Consider the following 27968-nt stretch of genomic DNA (forward strand, 5'->3'; position numbering starts at 1 on the left):
TCAAGCCATGGTTAACCTTGCTGGTCACATGTGCTACCTTCTTACCTTTACTCTTTTTTTGTTTCTGGTTGGTATACCAGAATTACAAGCAAATTTTTGTAGACTATTCTTTCATACCCTTGACTTTGAATAAGGTTCTCTGCTTGGAATGCTTATCCCTCCATCAGGACTCAGCTCAGTTGTCACTGTTTTTAAACCCAGGGAAGGTTAGTGGTTACCTTTTCAGGATTCACAAAGCATTTAAATGTCTTTATTTTAAGCACCAAAAGTTGTTGAAATGTAGTTTTTTGTTTCTGCATTGTGCCTACTTTATATTAACTCAGTCTATTAGGGAAGGGATTCAAGTTTTATCTCGGTATATTCAGACCTAACATGCTTGACACCAAATACGCACTTTTCCTATATGTGAATAAATGATGGTGAAACTTTAGCTAATAGCAAATACTACTTTTCATTTTAGAAATGGATTTAAATTAACTTCTAGTTTCTGTGATTAGATTAAAAGTTGCTAGACAGAATACATGATTTCTCCCTGCTCCCTCTAGCTTGATTTTGAGACTGTTTGATTTAGATTTCTTACATGTTTTTCAAAAAACAAGACTTGAGCATTACATTGTGCTTTAGTGGGATAAGCTCTATATAAATGGCCGTGGTTCCCAGGAACTTTCTGCTTAGAATGGGTCTCTCCTCACTCTTGGCGTTTTTTCTCCCTTGGATTTGTTAGAAGGAAACTGGAGCAGTTAACAATCAAAGGAAATAACTATAGGAACCAGAGCAAGCTACAACCTCAGGGACTGAAATTGCATATCTTTATGCCAAGTCAGCTCTTATTATCTCTTTTGCCCAATGTGGTCTCTTTTTCTCTGGATTCACCATGTAATTTCAAGGCACATGCCTGCCAATAGCTCTAGGTCACATCCTTACAGTTAGAGAAGGAAGAAGTCTTCCCAGCTTCAATATGAAAAACCAGGCAGAGATGGATGGACCTGATTAGGTCAGGTCCTGGCTTGGCTTAGGTTACTTTCCAGCCCTTTGAGCTAATCACTGAGGCTAAAGAAACAAAATTCTATGATTAGCCCTGAGTAATGGGTGGTTATCAGCCACCATTAGCCAAACACTACAATCACATGTTTTGGAGTAAGGGAAAAGCATTTCCATGAAAGCAGGGTAAGATAGAGGTCTTACACATTAAGAGCATCTGAGGTGACTTCTTACTGTGCTTTCTCATAATTTTTCTTGCTGAGATTTTCTTACGTATTCTCATTTGCTTATGCTATGGGCATAATAATGTCATGAGAATTACTTGTTATCTTAGAGATGAACGCTGGCACATGATTTGAAAGACCTGTTTTGATCCCTAAAATAACTCAGGTTGGTTTTTTTTTCAATGTTGTATTTAAAGTAGATTTTAGTATGTAAGATAATTGGCCTAATTTTAGATCTCTGATTATTACTTCAGAGACATCTTGGTCATGGAGAACTTAGAAAATAAGACACTCAGAAATTATCTGAGTAATAAGAGCCTGAAATTTTGGGAGGGAAGAGCTGAAATTAGACCTTCACTCTAAAGTTAGAATAATAATGCCAGTATTATAAAGGCTTAATTTATAAATATTATGCATAAAAACTTGTTTCCTCTGTAAGAAATATGTTCTTTAACATTAAATAGGGTGTTGGTATATTCTAGGTCAACTTTATAGGTTCCGGAAATTTATAATGAAGTTGTTTCAAGGTCACTTAGAGCAGCCATCGTTTAGATTGGTTTTATTTTATTTTATTTTTTTTCAACGTTTATTTATTTTTGGGACAGAGAGAGACAGAGCATGAACGGGGGAGGGGCAGAGAGAGAGGGAGACACAGAATCGGAAACAGGCTCCAGGCTCTGAGCCATCAGCCCAGAGCCTGACGCGGGGCTCGAACTCCCGGACCGCGAGATCGTGACCTGGCTGAAGTCGGACGCTTAACCGACTGCGCCACCCAGGCGCCCCAAGATTGGTTTTATTTTAAAATAACTGCTTTTTTTTCTGGCATATAAACAAATCTGTATTCAAAACATGTTTATTAAGGACATAATTTGAGCTAGATCGATGTAAGAAACGAGATAGATCTTTTATGGAAAAGGAGGGGGGGATGGTTTAGAACAGGTAAGTTTTTAACCTTAAAATAGACCCCTTTTTTTGAACCCTTGTGTTCCTTAAGGAAAGAGAATTAAACTGTATAAATTAGCTTTTGGTTTTTTGTATTTTTTGGTGGGCCAGCTAAACAGTAGAACTTGTTACATAAGCTTTGGAACATGGGAGAATACTCTGGTCGTGTCAGTTTGACTAGACTACTTGATTTTTACCAACAATGAAGTTTTTAATGCTTTGAGATGGTGTTAAAGTAGATTCCCATCATAACAAAAGTGGCTGGTTATGGGATGTAAATAATTGCCATATGAAACCTAATCTGGCCTATGAAAAAGTCATTTGCTTAATAATGGGTAGTCAATTAATTCAAGTACGTTTCTATTTTTACTCAAAAATTGGTAGTTTTGGGCGCCAGGGTAGCTCAGTCGGTTAAGTGTCAGACTCTTGATCTGAGCTCAGGTCTTGATCTCAGGGTTGTGAGTTCAAGCCCGTGTTGGGCTCCCCGCTGGACATCAAGCCTGAAAAAACAAAACAAAAAATAATTTCAAATACTTGATTCAGAATCATTTGATAATTTGTAACAGTGTTTGTTTTTGTTTTTAAGTTAAAACCATACATAGTTTTGTTCTGTTTTCTTAAGTTATTTACTTAGAGGGGGGAATATCCCAAGCAGGCTCTGTGCTTACAGCACAGAGCTGACATGGGCCTCAAACCCCCACAAGCCATGAGATCATGATCTGAGTTGAAATCAAGAATAGAAGGCTTAACCAAGTGGGCCACCCAGGTGCCCCCATACATAGTTTCTTTTAACCAGTTGTTTAAATCTCTGTTCAGAGTTTCTGTAATTCCTACTGATCAGGATCCATGGTGGTTGGGATGAATTTTCTCCCATTCTTAAATATATTGAACATAAGAAGGTATATTTATTTAGGCAAGCATAAAGGTCTGATCTGATCTTCCGTTATCCTAAGTTGTGTATCCTGGGATTTCTGGCTGTTTTGATAACCTTAAAAACAAATGTGTGAGTTTGAGAAGCAAGTTGGCAGTGTATCAGAGCAATCTCCAACTCCCAGTTTTATTGAGGTATAATTGATTTGTGACATTTTTAGTTTTAGAGCTACAACGTCATGGTTTATGAATTTTGTGAAACAATTACCACAAGGACAATTCTTCTGCATTGTGGGGTTTTGTTTTGTTTTTAAATGGAGTGAATCTAGATTGATCACTGTGCAATAGTTGGTTATTTTCTGAAATGTATTTGGACCATGTGAGAGAGGCAGATATTTGCTCTGGATCGAGCCCCACACATACTCTTTCTCTAAAATAAAATTAAAAATTAAAAAAGAAACAACTTTATTTTCTGACTAAATTATCCATATTTGTTACATATAAGTCCTGGAAAGGCTAAGTACATATTTATAAATATAAGGTCTGATGGAATTTTGGAAACTGCATGTTTTCCTAAGAGCAAATTTCAGTTTCTTCCAGGGTAATAAACACAGTTGAGTTGCAGCAATAAGACCAAATCAAAAAGGATACCTACCTACCTAGCCCCATTAGAGATTTTTCAAGTGGAAATGAGGTCTGTGGATAGTGTGGTTCAGATACAACAGAGGATTTAGGATAGTAGAAATAAGGGCTTCTGAGATATCCTGAAAGTTAAGCAAACAATATGAATGTTGAGAACTGTCTCAGTTCTTAAGCTGTGAAAGTATCTGATACAACTTTTCTGGTTTGGACGGCTTTTGTTGATGTAACAAGAATTTTTGTATCTGTGCCTATTATGTTCCACGATCTGGACTATGGTTAACTTAATGTTTTCTTTTACTAGAATGTATTAATGTGAACTATGATTGTGTGTCCCTTAAAGAATGGGGTGAAGATCAACTATTGACTCTGTTTGTTGTTATGGTTATATGACCCATCATTTTCTGTTTTGGTGTAGGAACTTAGTGATTTGGCCCGTGACCCTCCAGCACAATGTTCTGCAGGTCCAGTTGGGGATGACAGTAAGTAACTCTGAAGTTGATTTGAATGGCTAATTTCAAAAAAGCTTGTACATTTTTAGATAACAGTTTTGTTTTGTTTTTCCCTAGTGTTTCATTGGCAAGCCACAATTATGGGACCTGTAAGTATTAAGAATTAAAAATTGTTGCTTTTAATTAAAAATTCAACATTGACCTAGTTATATTTAACTTAGTCTCATATTTATTTTATTAACCTTGTAATGCCGTTTTGGAACTGCCATAGTTGTACAGCTTTTGAAAGCCCTAAAAATTTAATGAATTAGTCACTTGTTTACATATATTATATGTGTACACATGTCCCGAATATGTGTATTCGGGTTCTAGAGTCTAGCATCTCTATGACCTATCAAATATTTTTTTCACTTTATCCTAGTTTTCTTTTGTAGTAATGTAAAGCATTGTTGAAGAGCTTCCTGTTATTTATAGACCATTTAATTTATTAGCTCTACCATGGACCTAATTCCTCTTGCTGCCAAAAATCTAAGTTTTTATTGTATTTGATGTTTGTATAGAACTTTAGATTTTTACAAAATTTGAATATTTTTAGGTAGAAAGTGATATTTTGAATACAGCAAAATTCCTTTCTATCCTGGGTAGATAAGAAACTGTATATGCTGGATAATTGAATATTCAGAATTATGGATACCATCTAAGAATTTCACAGAATTAGAGCGCAGTAAAACAACCTGGGGTAAGACTGTATCTTGCACAATACTTAATATTTTTTTTGACTTGGAAGGCACTTTAGGATTTCTATTCTATGTATGTCTTAATCTGCTTTCTTCCCCCCCTTTTTGGTGGTTTAATCTCAACATAAATGTCAATAATGTACTTGGTGAGGTAACGGTCAATAAATAGGTATTATTCTAAAAGGAGAAATGCTCTTGGAAAAGTTAGCCAGTTGATGGGTTAGATCAATAAGTTTTTATTCCGTAGTTCTGATTTTGATAACTTTAATATTTTTTTTTTTTTCCATCTCCCTCTGGTCCCCCACTGTATGCCAGCCATTAAGGATAGCTACAATACTTCTCATTCTTTAGGGAACTTAAAATCTGGGAGAGACCGGCAATTAAAACAAGTGTATAAGATAGGAAATTTTATGGGAAATCATAGCAGGGATGATTGAGTTAGAGTAATTGTGAAATGTTACGACCTAAAGGTAGGGAGACTGTGACTTAAGTTAAACTTGGTGGTGTTGGTAGAGGGGGGGATATTTATCTTAATAATCTGAAACATATCTGTATTATCCTAATAGGGAAAAAAAAATTAACAGTCAGAATTGTTCACTTCCAGTTATCTCAAGGACTATTCTTACTACTGTAAATTTTATTTTGCTTTAAAAATACTTACTTTGTAACAAAATTGTGGTTTATTTATTTTAAGTGAACATAGTTAACTAGTCTGGCTTTTACCCAGTTTGGTCCACAAAACAGTTTAGAAGTTAACAGTCTTCATATTAAAACCCTGACGAGGCCCTCATTCCATAGCAGTAGCAACTGGGGATGGAGTTTAGCAGCTACCTTCCTTTTTTTATATGGGGTTTGTGTCTCACACTCCTGTCCATTTTGCCTCCCTAGATTCTGTAGGCACATGGATTTGCTGTTTCTAGAATTTTGTCATTATAGATCACCAATTCTTAAAGCAGAGTGTTCAGTAAAATGCCTTACCATTTCTACCAAGTAAAAGCTCATCTTTGATCCAGAGGGTGCTTTAAGATGGTCTCATAAAAATTAGTTGTCAGTATTAATAAAGCACTAAAAAGTTGGTAATCTCAAGACTTAATTGGATGGTGTGCATGATAGAAACCAGCTCTTTGACACCAGTGTGACATTTTTCTGCTGGACTCTGAGACTTCACTGTTTATTGAACTTTTGTTTCCAAAAGGTGAGGAATATACTTTGAGTAAATCAGAGTGAAGCATAAGTGAGTAGTTTATGCCAGTAATTTTTTAGAGAATAAGAGAAAATTGCTTATCCTGACCTTTTTTTGTAGCTGCTTACTTATTTGCTTTTATTTTCAGAAAACTTTGTTAATTGTATCAATGACAGTTTTCTACTTTTAAAAACAAATACTTGATTTTCAGAACTATTTAAATATTCCCTAATGAACAAAATTTGCAGAAACTGTATTTTAGTAAACACCGGTTTTGGGTGTCAACTTGGAAATAGTTAGCAATTAGCTTTACCATAGGGTCAACAATGAAACAACTCATGTTCTTATTTTGGCTTTTGATTGCATCCTTGTGATACAACATCACAGTTTGATTAGATAAATAATTGCTTTATTTTGTTATTATGCTTAGCTGTGTGACATGCAGATAAATGAGCTAAAACATTGGGACATTGGTAGTATAGCAATCCATATATTTGCAGATTTGCTGAAAGAATAAATGGTAACAAAATTGCTATGGAGTACTTCTTAGGTCAGTAAAGTGATTGGCAGTGCCACATAACTAAAGGTTCCTGACTAAGGAATGGAGCATCTAATTTGTTTTGATGCAGAGTAACTATTCAGTTTTAGTGTATTACAGTCTGGGAATGTTCTTGATCATTAAATTTATGAGGCAAAATGCTTTCTAATAACCATTTGAACTGGCTTATTCTTTCTTAAGGTAAGATACTTTGGAAGCACAAATACTAATAAAAATTAAACCTTTGAAAGAAATGACAGAGCATTGCAGGTTATGTGGTTCTTAAACTTTGGTGGTGGCTGGGTTTTTTGTACTATATTGAGGACAATTCCCATTAACAATTGGAAAAGTTAGGAGAAATTAACTCCTTACTTATTTCTGGTATTTATATACTTGATTACAAATTGGAAATGGAGCTGGGAGAAAGATAAGTTTGACATTATTTGGAGAACCACACTAACTTCCACCTAATCTATGATACAGCCAAGGAAGAAAGTACCAAATTTGAATAATATAACGTCATCTCTGGCAGCTTGAGCAGAATCAACTACAAAAACCATCTGAAGTCAAATAATTGGTTCATAGGTATTGTCTCGTTGGTCCATAAAGGTTATTTTTCAACTTATTTTAAGTGTATTATGTCAGTTTCTGCAAAGGTTAATGATACATGAAAACTCTTCCCTTCATGACCTTTTAAAAGGAGCTTTGTAGTCCAGAGGAAGAGTAGAGGAAGTAGAAAATATAAGTAAGTTATAAATATGTTGGATAATAGTAAATGTACAGAAAGTATAGAAGAAAGGCAACAAGCGGATTGAACTAAAGGAAAGGCTGTATTATCTTTTTAAAGACATTTAAGATTAAGATGGATTCTATAGTATAGGTAGGATCCTAGAGATAAAGATACAGATGCAGATAAGAATATTTCAAGTAGGAACGCCTGGGTGGCTCAGTCTGTTAAGTATCTGACTCTTGATTTTTGGCTTATGTCATGATCCCAGGGTCGTGGGATCAAGCTTTGTGTCAGGCTAACGCTGTGTGTAGAGCCTGCCTAACATTCTCTCTCCTTCTGCCCCTCTCCCCCCCACCCGCTCGCACATGCTGTCTCTCTAATAAAAGAAAATTTTTTTTTCAAAGAATATTTCGAGGAAGAGAAAGAAAGAAATAATAGAAAAAGGAGATGTGCAACATTTTATGTGCAGTAAAGAGCACATTTAGGAGAATAGGTAGAAGATGAGACCAGCTATATTAGTGGGAATGAGTTCATAAAGCACTTTATTTGCTTAGGAGTTTGTACTTTATCTTGAAATCTGTGCTGGATTTCAAGCAGGGGTGCAACTTGTGTCTTAAGACAACTTCAGAATTAGGGTGAGGGATAAATTAGAAGAAAAAGCCAGAGTGAAGACAGGAATACCAGTAGTAAACCATTACCATAATGTAGAAAAAAGATGTGAGATCTGGAACAAAGGTAGTGGTGGCAATGGACCTAAAGGAGAAGCAGCTAGTTGAAGAGAATTTAAGGATCTTTAAGATTGATAACTGCTTTGATCACTGATGGTTTGTGGTTTGAGTTTTGGACACAAGACATCCAAGAATAAACATTCATGAGCATTTGAATAGAGAGAGAGAGAGAGAGAGAGAGAGAGAGAGAGAGAGAGAGAGAGAGAGAGAGAGAGAGAGAGAGAAGGACTCCAGAGTTACCAGAATAAGTGTGGATCAGGAGATAGAAGCAGAAGATGGATCTTTGGGAATACCAACACTTTATGATTGCCCTAGGGGAGGAATACAATCACTGAGAGAAGCCACTTGAACTAATTGGAGTAAATCCAAGGTGTAGAAGGTTTATAAAGAGATCAAGTATAAATTCTGGATTTGGGTCAGTTTATAATCAAAATATTCCTGTTTTAATATCTTTTCTGTTTGTTTTCTATTTATAGTAACTTTGATATAGAGCCTCAATCTTTAGATAGCATAGTTTGGTTGGGTTACCCCTGGATCTTAAGATTTTACCAGTTTTTCCTTTTTGAGTTGATGGAGTTGTAGTGTTAAATTGTAACATTGAAATATTTTCATCCCATAAGTTTTTTTTTTTTTGAACAAGTGAAGTGAAATTTGGTTTTGCTTAAATCTTATGATTAGGTTGCCTTTATTCAGAAGCAGTGAGGTTACAGCACTTGTGATTGTATGAAAATTTAGAATTTCTTTTTTTTCTTTTTTTCTTTCTTTCTCTCTTTCGTTTTTTTTTTTTTTTTTTTTTTAATTTATTTTGAGAGAGAGTGAGAACATGAACAGGGGAGGGGCAGAGAAAGAAGGAAAGAGAATCCCAAGCAGGTTCCACACTTTCAGCCCAGTGCAGGGCTCAGTTCACAAACTGAGATCATGACCTGAGCCAAGATCAAGAGTCAGATGCTTAACCGACTGAGCCACTCAGGTGCCCCTAGAATTCTGTTTAGGATTACCGTAAATTGTTAACTGTATACTGTACAAGCATTTTCAGTATTAGTCTTATAAAAGTGTATGCCATTTGAAGCATCTACTCCCAGTTGATGTAGCTGTTAAAGATCCATTAATCTGGTAAATTCAGATCGTATTCTGGTACCTTGCTTTGATTTTTGTCTATACTTCACAATGCTGCTTTGCAGTTGTAGTTTTTCAAATTAAAATTTTGTAAACAATATGAAAAGAAAGGACTTGGGCATTACGAAAGGATTCAAACTGTAGTTTTTTTAATTTTATTAGTTGTATGTTTCTTTGAACTTCATTTATCATCAGTAAGTTGACATTTTTCCTTCAACTCGCAGATACATCCCATTCATTTTTCATAATACCTGCAACATTTCATTATATGTCTCTTTACCATACTGTTAGCCCATCAAGATAAGAAATTGTTCTCAATGTCCCTTCTACATTCCTGATCTATAGAAGGGAGTTAAATTAATTCAGCTATTGTTTATTATACAGCAGGCTGGGGATTAAATGAACACTATAAAAGTGACAGATCTGGAGAAGTTTTTATTCGCCTGATATCCAGAATGAGCATAGTAAAAGGCTTATATTAGCACTATGTACCTACTCTTCTAATGGAGAGAAATAGATGTTGGTAATAACTCACTATAAACTTCGAAATACATCTTCAGGTCGGCTCTTAGCATATCTAGAAGCAGTTTTATATTTTCCTTAACTTTTACCTTAAAGTTTTTTACTAAGTCACTGTCTTTTGTCCTCACTTTCTGTTCCATTGTTGGTAGTCTTCAAAAGACCTGGGGTTTCAATCTTGGTTCTATCCTATACCATTCACCTAAGTTATTTCTTCAAGTCCCTTTATATTTGTCCATAAAATGGGAACAATGATATCTTTTTCCTGATACTGGTTAAATTAAATGTAAAATTCTAGCAAGTAGTGTTTCCCAAAAATTAATTCATACTAACATTGTCTAATAGGTATTTACTAAGAGTCCTTCGTACTCAAATTATAATCAAAACGAGGGAGGAAGAGTGATGCGATAGCTTAAAATTTTGTTTTCTTTTGAAGTGGAAGAACAAATATTCTACATTGTTTTCCAAATATTGTAATGCTGTGTGTTGGTTTGCTGTGGGGTTTTTAGTATGCTTTTGAAGAAAAACTTCCTTGCTTTTAAATGAGGATTTTTGAGGGGTTACTGGCTGACTCAGTCAGAAGAGCACGTGACTCTTAATCTCAGGGTTGTGAGTTCAGCATTTTGCTTTGCCAGTAGCCAGAGTGGTGTGTTGAAGTACAAAGCCTTCTGTGTTGTATATATGGTTTTCATTAGAAGAAATAAATATAAGACCTTATTTTCAAATTCATGTTTGATGTATAATACTTTTATAGACCTTATTGCTAAGTATACTTTTCCTTTGTGAAAGTTGGCATCTAGAATACTTAGTTTCTGGGTAATTTTTCGGTTCTTTGGTGACCTACGTAAAATGGGATCTAAGTAAATAAGGGTTCATTGTTCTATAGTAAATTTTGATTGTGTATTTTCTAGTAATATGAACTAAATTGTGGAATAGTTTAGATTCTATTGCAGTGTAAACAGTGGGTAATTTGGGTCCATATTAAATGCTTATTTAGAAAATAGAAATGTTACCTGGATTATTTAGCAGTAATATTTTAAATATCAGAGTTAAGCAAATTTTTCTTTTCACAGAATGACAGCCCATATCAAGGTGGTGTATTCTTTTTGACAATTCATTTTCCTACAGACTACCCCTTCAAACCACCTAAGGCAAGTATTTATCCCCAAAATCCATTAGTATACATCAGTGTTTTATTTCAAAGGAATAGAGTATTCTTAGAAATTAAGATTCAATGTAATTCAAGGTAATTGGCATGTATATGTAGGGAGTAAGAATAATTTAGGTTAAATACATATTGAGGCTAATACATAAGCTAAATACATAATACAGAATGCTCTTAATCTTTAGTTAGAAGAGCAGCTAGACCTGGATTTGAACTTTTGTAAATGGAGATAAGGGTTTATCCAATGTTGCAAAGCTCTGATACATTATGTGGAAGTTTTTTTCCCCCCTTTATTGTGCTCATACAGGTTTGGATTATTAACCTCTGTAAAGTAGTAGACTTCAGGTATTCAGCTTTGTATTCATTTGCATATGTTGCTGCAGCCTAGGCTATGTTTGTTAGGGCTTAGACAGGCTATATCTTTTAGGGGTTTGGGTTTGCATATATAACAATAAATCTATCAAAGCTTATAGTTGCTTAATGCACGAAGGTGACTGGTTTACAGTTATTAAAAGCATTTGATCCTTGTCTTTTCAGAGCAATTAACATAAATCCAATCTATATGAATACCTGTAGAAAATAGCAGAACGTTGGCACTTCAGCCATCTTTGCAGTCATGTTATAGGTGTAGTATGACAGTTACTTCAGATGAAACACTTTTGTGATATTTAAAATTATTTTATGTACTATGGAAACGCACACTAAAACACATACTTTTTGTAACTTGATACCTTAAATGAGTTGGTCTACAAATTTGGTTTACATTCTGAAGTTCCTTTATTTATTAATGAATGTTAATTAGCCTTCACAATGTTCTTCTTGATACTCATGACATGGTAGAGCGAAAGTTAACCTTCAGAATATCCCATCATATCATTGATAGTAAAATTTTTGCCCCAAAGAGTACATTTTATTTTAATGAAAGAGAAGGATCCCCTGAAAGATCTTGATCAGAATATCAGATGAGTTTCTGTAATTTTTAGTCCTGTGTATGTAAAGTAGGTTTTAGCCATTTGATTGTGTGTGTGTGTGTGTGTGTGTGTGTGTGTGTGTGTGTGTGAGAGAGAGAGAGAGAAAGTGTGTGTGTGTGTGTGTGTGTGTGTGTGTGTGTGTGTGAGAGAGAGAGAGAGAGAGAGAGAGAGAGAGAGCGAGCAGGACAGTATTTTAAGCCTTGCTAAAAATGAAAGTCTTTTATTTCAGATTAGGATGCTTATTTTTACTTGGGGAAAAGATACCTAAAAAATTTTTTTAATTTATTTTAGGTTGCATTTACAACAAGAATTTATCATCCAAATATTAACAGTAATGGCAGCATTTGTCTCGATATTCTAAGATCACAGTGGTCTCCTGCTTTAACTATTTCTAAAGGTAAAATACTTTCAGAGAAAGTCTTGAGCTGCTCAGATTCATAGTCTTGGAAAGGTCTCTAGATCAATTCTGGTCTTCTAATTTCAGTTGGGATCTATTATATGACATCTCTAATAGGTTGTCCAGTCTCCACAAGAATATCCCAGATGGAGATGGAGTTCCTCCATCTTTCTCCATTTTGAATGACTGTGGTGGTTTTTATGTCACTTCTCCCCCACAAATGAAATCACCTACCACAGAGTGACTACTCAATGGGAAGGAAGTGTACCCTGTAGTAACCTTTGTGTATTGGTGTTGGCTTAGCATACCTTAAGGTATAAAAAATGAGGTTTATTATTAATGTTGCTAATTAAGACTGTTTCAGATAGGATTGTGCAGTGAATTTGTATCTACTAAAAAGGTAGTGTAGCATCTCCCAGACTTTTATTTGACTAAAATCACTGTTTTGGAGAAGAAAGAAAATCCCTTATAACACTTTGCAGTGTCTGCCACATAATAGGCATACAAAATGAATTAGATACATGCTCTGTAATGCTTGGTATCATCCAAGTTCATGAATTGAACAGGTCAGAGTAAGAACTAAAGTTGTGAAGGCTCGTTTAGTAATAGAGATAGAGAGGTGCCTGCGTGGCTGGCTTAGTCTGTGGAGCATGACTCTTGATCTTGGAGTTGTGAGTTCAAGCCCCATGTTGAGTGTAGGGATTGCTTAAAAATAAAATCTTCAAGGGCTCCTGGATGGCTCAGTCGGTTAAGTGTCCACAACTCTTGATCTCAGCTCAGTTCTCAATCTCAGGGTTGTAATTTCAAGCCCCACGTTGGGCTCTCCGCTGGACGTGAAGCCTACTTAAAAATATATGTGTATGTACATATATGTATATAATAAAATCATTTATTAAAAAAGTAATGGAGATCTCAGCATTTATTTAATCAGTACTCTTAGTTTATAAGTTCAAGGAGACAAAACACAATGGAGCAGTTGGGAGTTTATGTGAAACTCCCCCAAGGGCAGGGAAGAGAATGGATTTCTTTTTTTTTATTCTTTTTGTTTTCTTTAATGTTTATTTTTGAGAGAGACAGAGAGGGAGGGGGAGATACAGAATCTGAAGCAGGCTCCAAGCTCTGAGCACTCAGCATAGAGCCCAATGTGGGTCTCGAACTCAACAAACCATGAGATCATGATCTGAACCAAAGTTGGAGGCTAAATCAACTGAGCCACCCAGGTGCCCCCTTTCTTTTAATATATATATATTTATTTAATAAGTAAACGCTACCTCCAACATGGGGCTTGAACTCCACAAACCCAAGATCATGGGTCTCATGCTCCTCTGACTGAGCTAGCTAGACACCCTGAGAATGGATTTTTTGTTATGCCCAACCGCTGAAAATACTGCACGAATGTTCCCCACATTATTCTTTATAGATTTCCCCCTCAAAGTACCAAGAACTCCACAGTTTATTACTAATGCCACTTAACTTTATGAAAAGGATAATAAACTACTACCGCATTGTTTGAGTATCTTGGAACTCCTGAGTTTGGCACTCTTTTCATAGCTAGTCAGTACTAAACTTGATGCCAACAAAGTTCTATTTTTGACATTCCTTATTGTCTCCTGTGAAGCAAAATGTCTGTAAAGCTGTGTCTCATTGACCTTAAGATACAAACTAATAAAAAATCTTTTGAGGATTGGGTGTGTTTTTTTTTTTTTTAATACGTGTTTCTAAATACATTTTTATCTAAATTTCCAATGCTAGGTAATACTTTTTTTTCTTGCAGTTCTTTTATCCATTTGTTCACTGCTATGTGATCCAAACCCAGATGACCCCCTAGTGCCAGAGATTGCACGGATCTATAAAACAGACAGAGATAAGTAAGTATATAGTAGAAAAGTGACTTTATTTTTTTAATGAGTTAGGCTTACACTCTGCTGTAAGTTGTGGCAATGCCAAGAAGACTTGATGATTATTGCTGGTAAGATAATAATTAAAATGTGCAGAAAGCTAGTTTTTGAAATGTGAGTTTTTTTTTAATAGGTTTTAGTTTATGTGACAATGAATAGCCCCCTCTAAAACGTTTTAATTTCCCAACATGTTCAATGCTTTGTCACTTATTAAGTTTTTGGAAAGAAAGATTTTTCTTTGTCCCAATTACATTTTTGAAACAAATAACTGGTACTATTATAAAAATGTGGTCTAAATTCCTCAGATATTTGAATTACCTTATGTACTACTTCACCATTATAACTTTGTTGTATGTTATGATTAATGCTAAGTATACTTGTTCAATTAGGTACAATAGGTTAGCAAGAGAGTGGACAGAGAAATACGCTATGTTGTAGGGTAAGAGGATCTGCACTCTATGGTGCGCTTATTCATGGTACTGCCAGCACTTGAGTGCTGCATGCTTAAAGGCACTGTCTTAACTAACCAAAGGTAACAGATGTGACAGTTTTCTGAAAACTGTACATTTAACTGCTTGATCTCTGTTTAGCGTGAAAGTATACCCAATAGTCATTACTGCTTGAGAGTATTTGCATGGCAAAGCAGTTATATATAGCACTAGTAAGAAATGAAAGTTTAAATAGTATCTTTTTCAAACTACCATGGTATTTAAATTTTAAAGTTGGTATATTTTAACCTTTATTACCAGTACTTTATGGAATGTGGTGATTTAATTAAAATTTGGCCAAGAGATCATAATATAAGGGGAAAACACTTTTAATAAAGCCTCCAAGCATCTAAACTAAATGTTCATTACTGACAAGCATGCATTAATATCAGCTATACTTTGTGGCTCCCTGTATGCTAAATGAAACCTTTGTTTTAAAGTGCTGGCTTTTTGAGAGGGTGTCCTTAAATGAGGTAACCATGAATGGTAGAAAGAACTTCTATATGCTAAAGTTTAGAAAAGTGGTTGAACCATGTTTAGTTCTTGGTTTGAAATGAAGCTAGTTAATATTGCATAAAGTTCAAACTGGAAATAGAAATCTAAAAGTTCTCCTATGCCCTTTGATGTTATATTCATTTCTTAAGGCTATCACTGTATTTTTTGTTGGTAAGTAATTTATGGCATGGATGTAATACAGGAAGAAATTGATAGCATTTATCAATATGAATGATAATCCTCAGTAATAAATAACCTTGCTCGTGTGTGAGTTATCTGTTGATCTTTTTAAACAAAGATGCCCCCGAGTTGTACTACTGGAGATTCTCATTAAGTCTCAAGTGGGACTTGTTAGCTCCAGTCACACTTTCTAAAAGTAACACATACATGTTCCAATTAACACATACACGCCACTCACACCCACCTCTCTTGAAAAGTCCTTTCTTCAGAACCTCCTTCCCCAATGTCTAATCTTCTCCCTGTGCTTTAAATCTCAAATGTAATTTCTGGTATTACCAATTTCTCAAAGTCTAGGATTCAGATAAAATTGTTTGGTTCCAACTTTGATGAAAATTTCTGTAGACTGTGTGTGCCGTTCTGACATAAGTCCATGATCTGTAAAATAATTTTTTTAATGTTACAGTTAGTTGAAGTGAATACTAATTATAGGATTTTCTAATAGAACATTTAACTCACTGGTAGGGAAGAGAAAAGGTCTTTGATTATTTTTTTTCTTAGCGTCCCCAATCTCAATACCACCTTATTGTGTTTATGAAAATATTTTCAGTCTATTGGAACATTCTAGTGGAAGCATAAGATTTCCATTTCCCACATTGCTTTGAGTACCAATGCTATTTCTCCCTTGTTGGCTTAATTCTAATCATAGCCATAAGAGATCACTCCATGATGAGTTTGGAGGTAAAATAGAAATCTTTCCTTTCAAATATTAAGAATTCTTTAACTTTTTAAGTAACATCTTCTTTATTTGCAGGTACAACAGAATATCTCGGGAATGGACTCAGAAGTATGCCATGTGATGCTACCTTAAAGTCAGAATAACCTGCATTATAGCTGGAATAAACTTTAAATTACTGTTCCTTTTTTGATTTTCTTATCCGGCTGCTCCCCTTTCAGACCTCATCTTTTTTAATTTTATTTTTTGTTTACCTCCCTCCATTCATTCACATGCTCATCTGAGAAGACTTAAGTTCTTCCAGCTTTGGACAATAACTGCTTTTAGAAACTGTAAAGTAGTTACAAGAGAACAGTTGCCCAAGATTCTGAATTTTTTTAAAAATGGAGCATGTGTATTATGTGGCCAATGTCTTCACTCTAACTTGGTTATGAGACTAAAACCATTCCTCACTGCTCTAACATGCTGAAGAAATCATCTGAGGGGGAGGGAGATGGATGCTCAGTTGTCACATCAAAGGAAGCAGCATTATTCTAGCATCCAGTCTTTTTTAAGCCTTCCACTGTTAGAGATTTGAGGTTACATGATATACTTTATGCTCATAACTGATGTGGCTGGAGAATTGGTATTGAATTTATAGCATCAGCAGAACAGAAAATGTGATGTATTTTATGCATGTCAATAAAGGAATGACCTGTTCTTGTTCTACAGAGAATGGAAATTGGAAGTCAAACACCCTTTGTATTCCAAAATAGGGTCTCAAACATTTTGTAATTCTCATTTAAATTGTTAGGAGGCTTGGAGCTATTAGTTAATCTATCTTCCAATACACTGTTTAATATAGCACTGAATAAATGATGCAAGTTGTCAATGGATGAGTGATCAACTAATAGCTCTGCTAGTAATTGATTTATTTTTCTTCAATAAAGTTGCATAAACCAATGAGTTAGCTGCCTGAATTAATCAGTATGGGAAACAATCTTTTGTAAATGCAAAGCTGTTTTTGTATATACTGTTGGGATTTGCTTCATTGTTTGACATCAAATAATGATGTAAAGTTCAAAAGAGTGAATATTTTGCCATGTTCAGTTAAAAGTGCACAGTCTGTTACAGGTTGACACATTGATTGACCTGATTTATGCAGAATTAATAAGCTATTCGGATAGTGTAGCTTTAGTATGCTGCACATGATACTGGCAGCCCTGGAGTTCATAGATGGACTTGGGACCCAGCAGTTTTGAAACGTGTATATGGAGTTTAAGAAATTTATTTTCCAGGTGCAACCCCCATCTAACTAAATTTTTTCTTCACCTTGTACACTTGACAGCTGAAAAAACCATAACATGGGAGTAATAATGGGTCAAAATTTACAAAATAAAGTACTGTTCTGGTGTGGGAGTTGTCATGAGGCTGTGTTGAAGTGACTTAACTATGTGGGATATTGACTATCCATTGAAATGGATTTGTTCAGCCATTTACATTAATGAGCATTTAAATGCAACAGATATCATTTCAGGTGACTTAACATGAATGAATAAAAGTCAATGCTATTGGATTATTTTTTGTTTGACAAGTGCTATCTGTGCCACTAACTTAACTTCTGTAGTAACAAGGGCATTATCATTCTTCACCCTTCCTAATCCTGACGCTATAGTTTTTACTTTTTTCCTAGTTTTGATTTGTCCATTGCTTTCTTAAAATCTTGTGTTTGATTTTTAGCACATCTGTGACTTTTCTCCACTTCCACATTTTTGCACTGCTTACACTTATGTGCAATCTTATTCCTTGTCTGCACACAGATGTGGAAAGCTAGATATAAAATAAATGTTAAAGCTTGATTTTTATAAGCATTTTAATATGTAGTTTGGACATGGTTTATTGACTTAAGATTTTTCTCTAAACTGCAAGTGAAATGCATGCCTTCCGAAGATGTTCTGGCTTTGTTAATTCTGTAATTTAAACATTTCATTGAGAAATATCAACCCAGCTATACAATTTTCCAACGAGTGAATTTTTTTCATTTCATCTTTTACTTAAAAAAAATTACTCCTTAAAGGTAGATGTCATACTGTTAATGCTATTTTGGATTCAAATTACAAATGAAAAATTAGTAACCTACCTGCTCCGTAAGGTAAGAGATTCTGTTCTTTTGCTCTTTTTTCAAAATAATTACTTCTGATTCTCCAATAACTCAAAATAGCTTTAATAGGCATATTATTTCTTGAAAGCCCGTCGTGAATAAGCACTTTGTCAGAGCTTCTGAATTGCTAATTGACTTTCAAGTTGACCTTTTTAGCCATAGACAACCTTGAAGTATTTATAGAGAATGACTGAAATTGTTGTCCTAATTATTAGATGTGTCCAGTTCTCTGTATCTTTGATTTGATGCTTTCTACAACATTTCTAATGTCAGTCTAAGGGAATAAGCCATAGAGGCTTCTCCAGGTTTAAGAGAACAGTAAAGTACCTGGAAAACCAACATTTTTGAATGTATGGACACTGGACTTGAGATCATCTCTAATGAAACCTTCAAAAGAATCCCAAGAATTTGCCCTTTTTCCCTATATACATTACCAGTGCCATGTGTAGGACTGGATGCATATTAGAAGATTAAAAACTGATTTTGGTTCTTTATATTTCCTATATCTTTTAATGCATAAAGTCAAATTTTTAATGCTGAGTTTCTTGAGAATTAACAGTCCAGTTGACCTGTTAATGGTAAATTATATTTTAAGTGACTCATTTTTCCTGGGCAAGTTTGCAATGTGGTACCAGATTTTTTTTAAAAAGCTTGTTAGTTTGCTTTCTTGTGTGGGTGTGCTCACAATTTTTTAAAGTATGAACCACAGTTAATAGTGGTCTCAGGGGTAGTGAAACACTCACTTTTTTTTTTTTTTTTTAATGGCTTAGTTAAAATATGCTTCAGTTACTGATCATGCTGTGTTAGTGATTTTGGAGGTGACTCAAATTAGCCGTGTTTTGTGTTGGCATAACAACTGTTAAATGATTGTTGATTTTACTTTTTAAGTGAATTTGTCTTCTATTTTGAGGAAACCAGTACAAGTCACTAAATATTGTCTTAATAGTGACATCTGCATAACACTTGTAATAGCTAAGATAAAATTGAGCTTAAAGGAATTGTTACCATTAAAGTCTGTGTTTAAAGACACTTTGGTCTCAGTAATTCGGGCTAACATGAAATCCACACTTTAACCTAATATTATGTGTGAGTTCTAATTTGAACTTCTTAAAATAGCAGTTACAAAACTGATCTATAAAGAATTAAGACATTCTCAAAGTGTGGTCCCAAGACCTAATCTGTATCATTTGGGAAGTTTATTAAAACAGAAGTTATCAGACCACACTCTAGGCCTACTGGTTGAGAAAATCCAGTGGTCTGTTTTTGTTTTTGTTTTTAATGTTTTGTTTTATTTTTGAGAGCAAGACAGAGTGCAAGCAGGGGAGGGGTAGAGAGAGGGAGACACAGAGTCCAAAGCAGGCTCCAGGTTCTGAGCTGTCCACAGAGCCCAAGGCAGGGCTTGAACTCCTGAACTGTGAGATCATGACCTGAGCCGAAGCTGGTGCTTAACTGACTGAGCGGTTACCCAGGCATCCCTCCAATGGTCTGTTTTAAAGAGCCATCCAGGTGATTCTGAAGTCTGCTCCTAGATCTAACAACCCATAGCAGCAATCCTTGAGCCCCCATAGCTAGTTACTTGACACCTGTTACTGTTTCATTGGTGATAAGAGGACATCTGTTGTATTCCCAAGCATTACGTTGCTATCTCATATCTGACAAGTTGTAGTACTTTGAATTATAAATAATAGTGTAGGTTCCACACATTTACTTATGATCTAAAGTCCTACAATTTGACTAACCATCTTCCAGTGGTATTCAAATTCATAACAAAAATCTAACGATTCATGTATACATAATGGAGCAAATGGCCAACTAATATTTAAAAAGTAACCAGGTACAAAAGTCCAAGTTGGTTAGATCCAGGATTTGAACATGTCTTACCATGTGGCCTTTAAGTCTGTTGTTTTGAGTGACAAGGTAAGCCCTCATGTTTAGGATGTTTGTAATGTTCACTGGATTTAGCATATGTCAGAACATAATTCGAAATAGCTCAAAAGTAGCTATTGAAAACTTTCAGTTGTCCCAATGTAATATAAATTGTAAAGGTATTTAGAGACAGGATTTTAAAAACCTGATTACCTCTGCATCCGCATTCCCCAAAAAATAGTGTATTGGGGGAACTATGTAAAAGATCAAAACTAAGATACTTAGATACTAAGATGTTTTCTGGAAAGACTAGGAAGATTTTGGTTTCTTTAGGTCCCCAGTAATTACCACAATTTTGTATTCTTTCCTGCTATCTTATAACTACTTGCTCCTCCTTGCCTCATTTTGAAGAATTTTTTAGGATTTTAATTCTGGCAAACTTTCTAGTAATTGCTCTTTTAACATGGTATTCGTTTTAGTTAAGGTCCCATTGTCAGTTACCTTTCCAAATTGTACGCCGTTCCTGGATGAGTATCTTGAAGAGACCTCTTGAATTTTTCTGTATTGAAAATGGTTTTATGAAATAACTTTCACTTTGCATACTATATTGTCTGAGCCTCTTAAATAACCTCAAATTCCTTGTTGGTGTGTTACATTTGAATGGTGTCAAGACCAAACAGTGGAGTAGTTTCATGCCCTAGTTACTCAGGTACATAGTTAACCATTGTCCTTTGCTGATCTCCCACCCATCTCTCCTAAACATGTCTAAAACCTACTTGATTTCTACACAGATGCACACACCCCTACCTCTTTTGGCTTTGGTAAATGTAAAACATTCCTTTGAGTAGCACTGGCTCAAAGCTTGGGCATCAACCTTGATTTCTCATAGCAGTCCTGTCAGTTCTTTTAATTTTTATTCAGAACCTACTTATTCACCATAGTCACTGCTGCCACCATGGTATAAAGCTTGATCACCTCCTGGATCACTGTATGTAATAGCCTACTCAGTGGTCCTGCTTTTTACTTTGCAGCAATCTGCCCCACACACAACACCCAGCATACTCCTAAACCATGCCAGATCATGTCATCACTGCTCCAAACCTAAAGGTTTCCTGTCTCCTTCAGAGTGAAAACAAATGCTCAAGGATGTAACGACTTCCCATCACCTCTAATACACTGCTCAACCACTCCCCAACTCAAACTCTCACAGGCTTCAGGTGAGACTTGAGGACTTTGATGTTAGGATGTTTGCCCTTGTTCTTTGACTAGAATTCTCTCAAGTCATATGGCTCTCCCTTCCCTAATTGTTTCAAATGTTAAACTTAGAGTGGTTTTCCTCAACTATTATTGTACATAATATACCAACATAGCCCTGCATTGTAGAGTGTTCCATGGCATATTCTGTATTATCTACCTTCACATGTAATACTGTTTTTTCAACCCCATCCCAGGACAGGGATTTTGTCTGTTTTGTTCTGCTATATTCTTTAATGACTAGATGACTGCCTGGCACGTTGTTAGGTGGCCAAGTATTTAATAGATGAGTGAAAGTTAAATGGTAGACTTTGCCAAAAATATTCCTTGCCAAATGTTTAAAAATACAAAAACAAAAACTACAGTATACTATAGAAAAATATAGTAGTCCTCCCTTACCCACAGTCTTAAGTTATCCATGGTCAACTGTGGTCCAGGAGCAGATCATCCTCCTGATACACTGTCAGGAGGTAAATAGTAGCCTAACTGTCACATTTACCTCACTTCATCCCATCATGGAGGCATTTTATCCTCTCCTATCACAAGAAGGATAAGCAGAGTACAAGAAGATACTTTGAGAAAAAGCGAACACATCCACATAACTTTTATTATACTGTCATAACAGTATATTGTTGCAATTGTTAATCTTAGTGTACCTAATTTGTAAACTAAACTCTATCATATGTATGTATAGAAAAATATATAGTAGAGGGTTCAATACTATCAGTTTGAGGCATCCACTGGAGGTCTTGGAACATACCTCCACAGATCAGGAGGACTAGTGTAATGAACCTTCTTCACTTTCTGACTACGGTAAGTAAAATACCACCACAGTCAGTAGATGGACATTTCAGTTCCTATTAGTATGGATGATTATCCTGACTGACTCTTGTGAAAAAGCAACCAAACATGGGAAAAACAATTTTTTTTAATGTGTGAATCAGTCAAGAAAGGAGTACTCACAAGCCAAAATATATTGAAGCCAGGAACCCAAAAAGAATATAAACAGAAGCCAACCTTCATCTCAAAAACACTTGAAAACCAAGTGAACTGTAACCCAAGTTCCCTGTAAACCAAGTGACCCTGGCAAAGAGTGGTATCAAATAAGAGAAACCCATCCCCAAAACAACAGTGAGGAGTCCACAGATCTTGAACCATGGTGCTCTGTAACAAGAGAACATTCTCCTCTCAGAAACTGTAGTCATAGTTTGGCCTTTGTGAAGATTTGCAGCCCTTAAATCTTAACTACATAGGTGGTCCCAGAAAACTCAAGCAGAATTAATTTTTAAAGTAGTTCCAAATCAGAGCAACCAAGAACTGGCGGAAACAAATATTCTAAAGGAACTCAATAGTTCACGGTTAAATATCAGAAAAAAAAAAAAATTCAAAGGAACATAGCACCATGAGTGGGAGCCATGTGACCTGCAAAATTTTCAGACATTAAAAATACCAAGTCATCAAAAATTGGAAAGAAGTAGTAAAACCATATTCGCAAAATGACACAATCTAGAAAATCTTAATGATAATTTAAAAAATTAGAGCTAAAAATGGAACGCAGCATAATTGCAGAATACAAAAATCACAAAAATCGATTGCAGTTCTGTAACTAGCAATGAGCAATCTGAAAATGCAATTAAGAAAGCAATTTCATTTTCAATAACATCTAAAAGAATAAAATAATAGGAATAAATTTAACCAAGGAAGTGCAAAACTTGCACACTGAAAACTACAAAACATTTCTGAAAGAGAAAAGTCCTAAATAAGTGGGAAGACATCTTGTGCTCATGAATTGGAAGACTTATTGTGAAGATGGCAATGATCCTCAAAGCAATCTACATATTCAATGCAATCCTGTTAAAATCCTAATGACTGTTTTTGCAGAAATGGAAGATCTAAAAATTCGTAGAGAACTACAAAAGAGCACAAAGCAATCTTGAAAAAGAACAAACTTTGGGGGCTCATTTCCTGTTTCAAAATTTACTGCAAAGTTACAGTAATTAAAAGAGTATGGTACTAGCATACAGATAAACATATAGACCAATGGAATAGAACTGAGAGTACAAAATAAACCCACACATATCTGTGGCCAATTGATTCTCCACAAGGGTGTTAAGACCTCTCAATGGGGAAAGAATAGTCTCTTCAACAGTTCTAAGACAACTGGATATTCACATGCAAAAGAATGAATTTGGATCCCACCTCACACCACATACAAAAATCAACATGGATCAAATTCCTAAATGTAAGGTCTACAACTATAAAACTCTTAGAAGAAAGGAGGAGTAAATTTTCACGATTTTGGATTTGGAAACAAATTCTTAGATATGATACCAAAAGCAAAAGCAATGAAAGAAAAAACAGATAAGTTGGACAGCAAAATTATAAATTTCTGTATGTCCAAAGATACTATCAAAGTGAAAAGACAACCTATGTAATGGGAGAAAATATTTGCAAATCACATATCTGATAAGTGTCTAGTTTGCAGAATATATAAAGAGTTCTTTAAACTCAACAAAAAGACAAGTAACCCAATTTAAAAATGGGTGAAGGATTTGAATATTTCTCAAAAAAAGATACACAAATGGCCAACAAACATGAAAAAGATGCTCAACACCATTAGTTATTAGAGAAATACAAATCAAAACCACAATAAGATACCACTTCACATCTATTAGAATGACTATAATATTTTTTTAATGTTTATTTTTGAGAGAGCACGTGCGAGTTGGGAAGGGGGGCAGTAGAGAAAGGGAGGTACAGAGGATCTGAATCAGGCTCCACACTGACAGCAGTGAGCCCGACATGGAGCTTGAACTCAAAAATCACAAGATCATGACCCAAGCCAAAGTTGGACGCCCAACTGACTGAATCACCCAGGTGCCTGGAATGGCTATAATTTTTAAATGGAAAATAAGCATTGGGAGGATTTGGGGAAATTGGAACCATTTTACATTGCTGGTGGGAATGTAAGATGATGCAGCTTCTATGGAAAGCAGGTCGGCATTTCCTTAAAAAATTATATACAAAATTACTACATGGCCTAGCAATTCCATTCCTAGATATATACTCCTAGTTTTCAGTTGAAAACTGAAATTCAATATATACTCCTAGTTTTCAGTTGAAAACAGAAATTCAAACAAACATTTGTATGTTCATAGTAGCATTATTCACAATAGCCAAAGGTGGAAACAATGGATGAATAAACAAATTGTGTGTATCCATATGATGGCATATTATTTTGCCATAAAAAGGAATGTAGTACTGATGCGTACTACAATGTGGATGAACCTTGAAAACCTACTAAGTGAAAGAAGCCGGATATGAAAAGTTACATATTGACTTCCAGGGAAGATGGCAGAGTAGGAGGACCTTAAGCTCATCTCAGTCCATGGATACAACTAGGTAACAGCCACATCAGTGTGAACAACCCAGAAAATTACCCAAAGACTGGCAGCCAGACTCTCCACAGCTAAATGTAGAAAAGAGGCCACATCAAAGAGAGTAGGAAACACAGACATGATCAAAAGCTAAAGACCCACAGGACTATCCACAGGAGGGAGGAATGCCCTGGCCACAAAAAAGGGAGAAGAGCAGACCCCAGCCCAGGCATGGGAGACCCACACTGGAAAGATGAATCTCCATACATTTGGCCTTGAAAACCAGAGGAATGACTTGCACAAGTTCTTAAAATCAGAGAGGCCTAAAACTTGGAACTTAAAAAATCAGGAGGCCTGTGAGAGAGCTGGGAGGGCAAGAGGAAACTGAGTCCCAAGCCTTCAAGAGAGAGCACAAAAACAGTGTCACAGAGATACACCATAAAAGCAGCAGTTTGAAAAATGCTTGGGGTACACAGGAGGGAGATTTGTTTACTAATCTCAGAGCATGTGCTGGAGGGGCAAGGATCGTTGGGAGACTTCTTCAGGAACAAAGGAGCAGGAGAGCACCATTTCCCTCCCTCATCCACCACCATAAACATATGGGCCACTTGCAGGAACCAGAGTGTTTTCAACACTCACTACCTACCTTGCCTCCACTCCAGACCCCTTCCCACAGCAGAGGTACTGCATCTCTGGCAAACACCTGGTCTGACTGAAGCCCAAGACAGCCCCAGACTGTCCCACTAACAACACAAGGACCAAATCCTGGCCATAACAGGCAAAGAGATCCATTGCAGATGACTGGACTAAAGGCAAACACAGCTCAGCCACAACAGCAGGGTGCGTGCAACACATATAGGAGACACCCCCAAAGTGCCAGGTTGCAATAAACAGAGGACATTGCACTGCAGGGCACTACAGAACCTCTTCATAAAGTTGCTACTTTCAAGAGGAGCAGACATAGCTGACCTCCCTAATACACAGAAACGGACACAGACAAAATGAGAAGACAGGGGAATATGTCCCAAATGAAAAAACAGGACAAAATCACAGCAAGAGACCTAAATGAAGTGGAGATAAGTAATAGGCCTGATGGAAAATATAACATAATGGTCATAAAGTACTTACTGGATGTGAAGAAAGAGTGGAGGACCTCAGGGAGACCCTTAGCAAAGAGATGGAAAACAGAAAACCCATCAGAGATGAAGAAGTCAATAAATGAAATTGAAAATACACTTGAGGGAATAAATAGTAAACTAGAGGAGCAGAAGAATGGATTAGTGACTTGGAGGAAAGAATGGAAAGCAATCAAGATGAACATGAGAGAGACCAAAAAAAAAAAAAAAAAGAAAAAAAAAAAAGAAAAAAGAAAGGAAAACAGAGTTAGGGAATTAGCAATACCAATAACATCAAGCCTAATAACATTCAATTATAGGGATCCCAGAATGAGAAGAGACAGAAAAAGGGGGGAAGAAATTTTATTTAAAGAAATAAATAAAGAAATAAATTTAAAGAAATAAGCTGAAAACTTTCTGAATCTAAGGAAGGAAACAGAAATCCAGATCCAGGAGGCACAGAAATCCCCCAACAAAATATCAACCCAAGAAGGTCCACACCAAGACACATAGTAAACAATTTGCAAAAAGTAATTATAAAGAGAGAATTTTATTTTATTTTTGAGAGAATTTTAAAATAAGCAAGAGAAAAGAAAATGTTACATACAAGAGAAACCCTATAAGAGTATCAGCTGGTTTTTCAGCAGAATTTTGCAGGCCAGACAAGAGTGGCATAATATATTCAAACTACTGAAAGAGAAAAACCTTCAGCCAAGAATATCTAGCAAAGCTATTATTCAGAATAGAAGGAGAGATCAAGAGCTTCCTGGACAAACAAAAGTTAAAGGAATTCATGACTATTAAACTAGCCCTACAAGAAATGTTACAGGAGACTCTTGAAATGGAAAGGAAAAACCATAAGTAACAGTAAGGCAAATAGGAAAGAGTCAGTTAAGTGTCCAACTCTTGACTTCAGCTCAGGTCATGATCTCAAGGTTTGTGGGATAGAGCCCTGCATCGGGTTGTATGCTGACGGTGCAGAAGCTGCTTGGAATTCTCTCTCTCCTCCCTGGCTCGTGCTCACCTTCTCCCTCTCAAAATAAATAAATAAACTTAAAAAAAAAAAACAGGAAACACAAAAAGATCAGTGAAGGGACTCACAAAATAAAAAGACTTAAAGTATGACACTATATATTTAAGATAGGGGTGGGGAGAGGAGTAAAGAATGAGTTGAACTTAAGCAACCATCAACTTAATATAGACTGTTATATGCATAAGATGTCACATACAAACCTAACGTTAACTACAAATAAAAAAAACGAGTAATAGATACACAAAAAATAAAAAGAAAGTAATGTAAGTATATCACTAAAGAAATCCAGCAAACCATGAGAAAAGAGAGCAAGAGAAGAAAGAAACAGGGAAGAACTAAAAAAACAACCATAAAACAAATAATAAAATACCAATAAGCACATACCTGTCAATAATTACTTTGAATGTTAAATGGACTACATAGAAAGACATACAGTGATACGATGGATAAAATGCAAGACCCATCTATATGCTGTCTCCAAGAGACTCGTTTCAGACCTAAGACACATCCAGAGTGAAAGTAAAGGGATAGAAAAGCATTTATCATGCAAAGGGCAGTGAAAAGAAAGCTGGGATAGCAATACTATATTGGACAAAATAGACTTTAAAACTAAGACTGTAATAAGAGTCGAAGAAGGACACTATAAAATCATAAAATGGTCCAACAAGAAGATAAAATAATTGTAGATATTTATGTACAGCACCCAAATACACAAAGCAGCTATTAAAAAACATAAAGAGGGGCACCTGGGTGGCTCAGTTGGTTAAGTGGCCGACTTTGGCTCAGGTCATGATCTCACGATCCATGAGTTCTAGCCCCGCGTCGAGCTCTGTGCTGACAGCTCAGAGCCTGGAGCCTGCTTCAGATTCTGTGTCTCCCTCTCTCTGACCCTCCCCTGTTCATGCTCTGTCTCTCCCTGTCTCAAAAATAAATAAACGTTAAAAAATAAAAATAAAATAAAATAAAATAAATAAAAAACATAAAGAAAGTGATCAATAATAATACAATAATAGTAGGGGACTTTAACACCTCCTCATATCAATGGATAGATCATCCAAACAAAAACATTGGCTCTGAATGATACACTGGACCAAATGAATATAACAGATATATTCAGAACATTCCTTCCTAAAACAGCATAATACACATTCTTCTCAAGTGCACATGGAACATTCCCCAGAATAGATCACATATTAG

At 35.7% G+C, this 27968-nt stretch overlaps 1 protein-coding gene across 10 annotated transcripts in view; it reads left to right on the top strand.

Annotated features, from left to right (window-relative positions):
- Positions 1 to 17544, top strand: part of UBE2D3 (ubiquitin conjugating enzyme E2 D3) — a 29750-nt gene extending 12206 nt beyond the window's left edge. For 7 of the 10 annotated variants that reach the window (XM_043571559.1, XM_043571566.1, XM_043571548.1 and 4 more), the window contains exons 3-8: positions 4075 to 4138; positions 4226 to 4257; positions 10733 to 10810; positions 12087 to 12192; positions 13967 to 14060; positions 16065 to 17544. In XM_043571559.1, the coding sequence (XP_043427494.1) occupies positions 4075 to 4138; positions 4226 to 4257; positions 10733 to 10810; positions 12087 to 12192; positions 13967 to 14060; positions 16065 to 16110 (420 nt within the window). In that variant the 3' untranslated portion in view covers positions 16111 to 17544. Of the gene's footprint in view, positions 1 to 4074; positions 4139 to 4225; positions 4258 to 10732; positions 10811 to 12086; positions 12193 to 13966; positions 14061 to 14479; positions 14530 to 16064 lie in introns of all 10 variants that reach the window. The other 3 variants (XM_043571530.1, XM_043571538.1, XM_043571522.1) reach the window with 1 other exon arrangement.
- Positions 17545 to 27968: the final 10424 nt, after the last annotated feature.

Source organism: Prionailurus bengalensis, chromosome B1, assembly GCF_016509475.1.
Source record: "Prionailurus bengalensis isolate Pbe53 chromosome B1, Fcat_Pben_1.1_paternal_pri, whole genome shotgun sequence".
In the NCBI taxonomy this organism is placed as follows: Eukaryota; Metazoa; Chordata; class Mammalia; order Carnivora; family Felidae; genus Prionailurus; species Prionailurus bengalensis.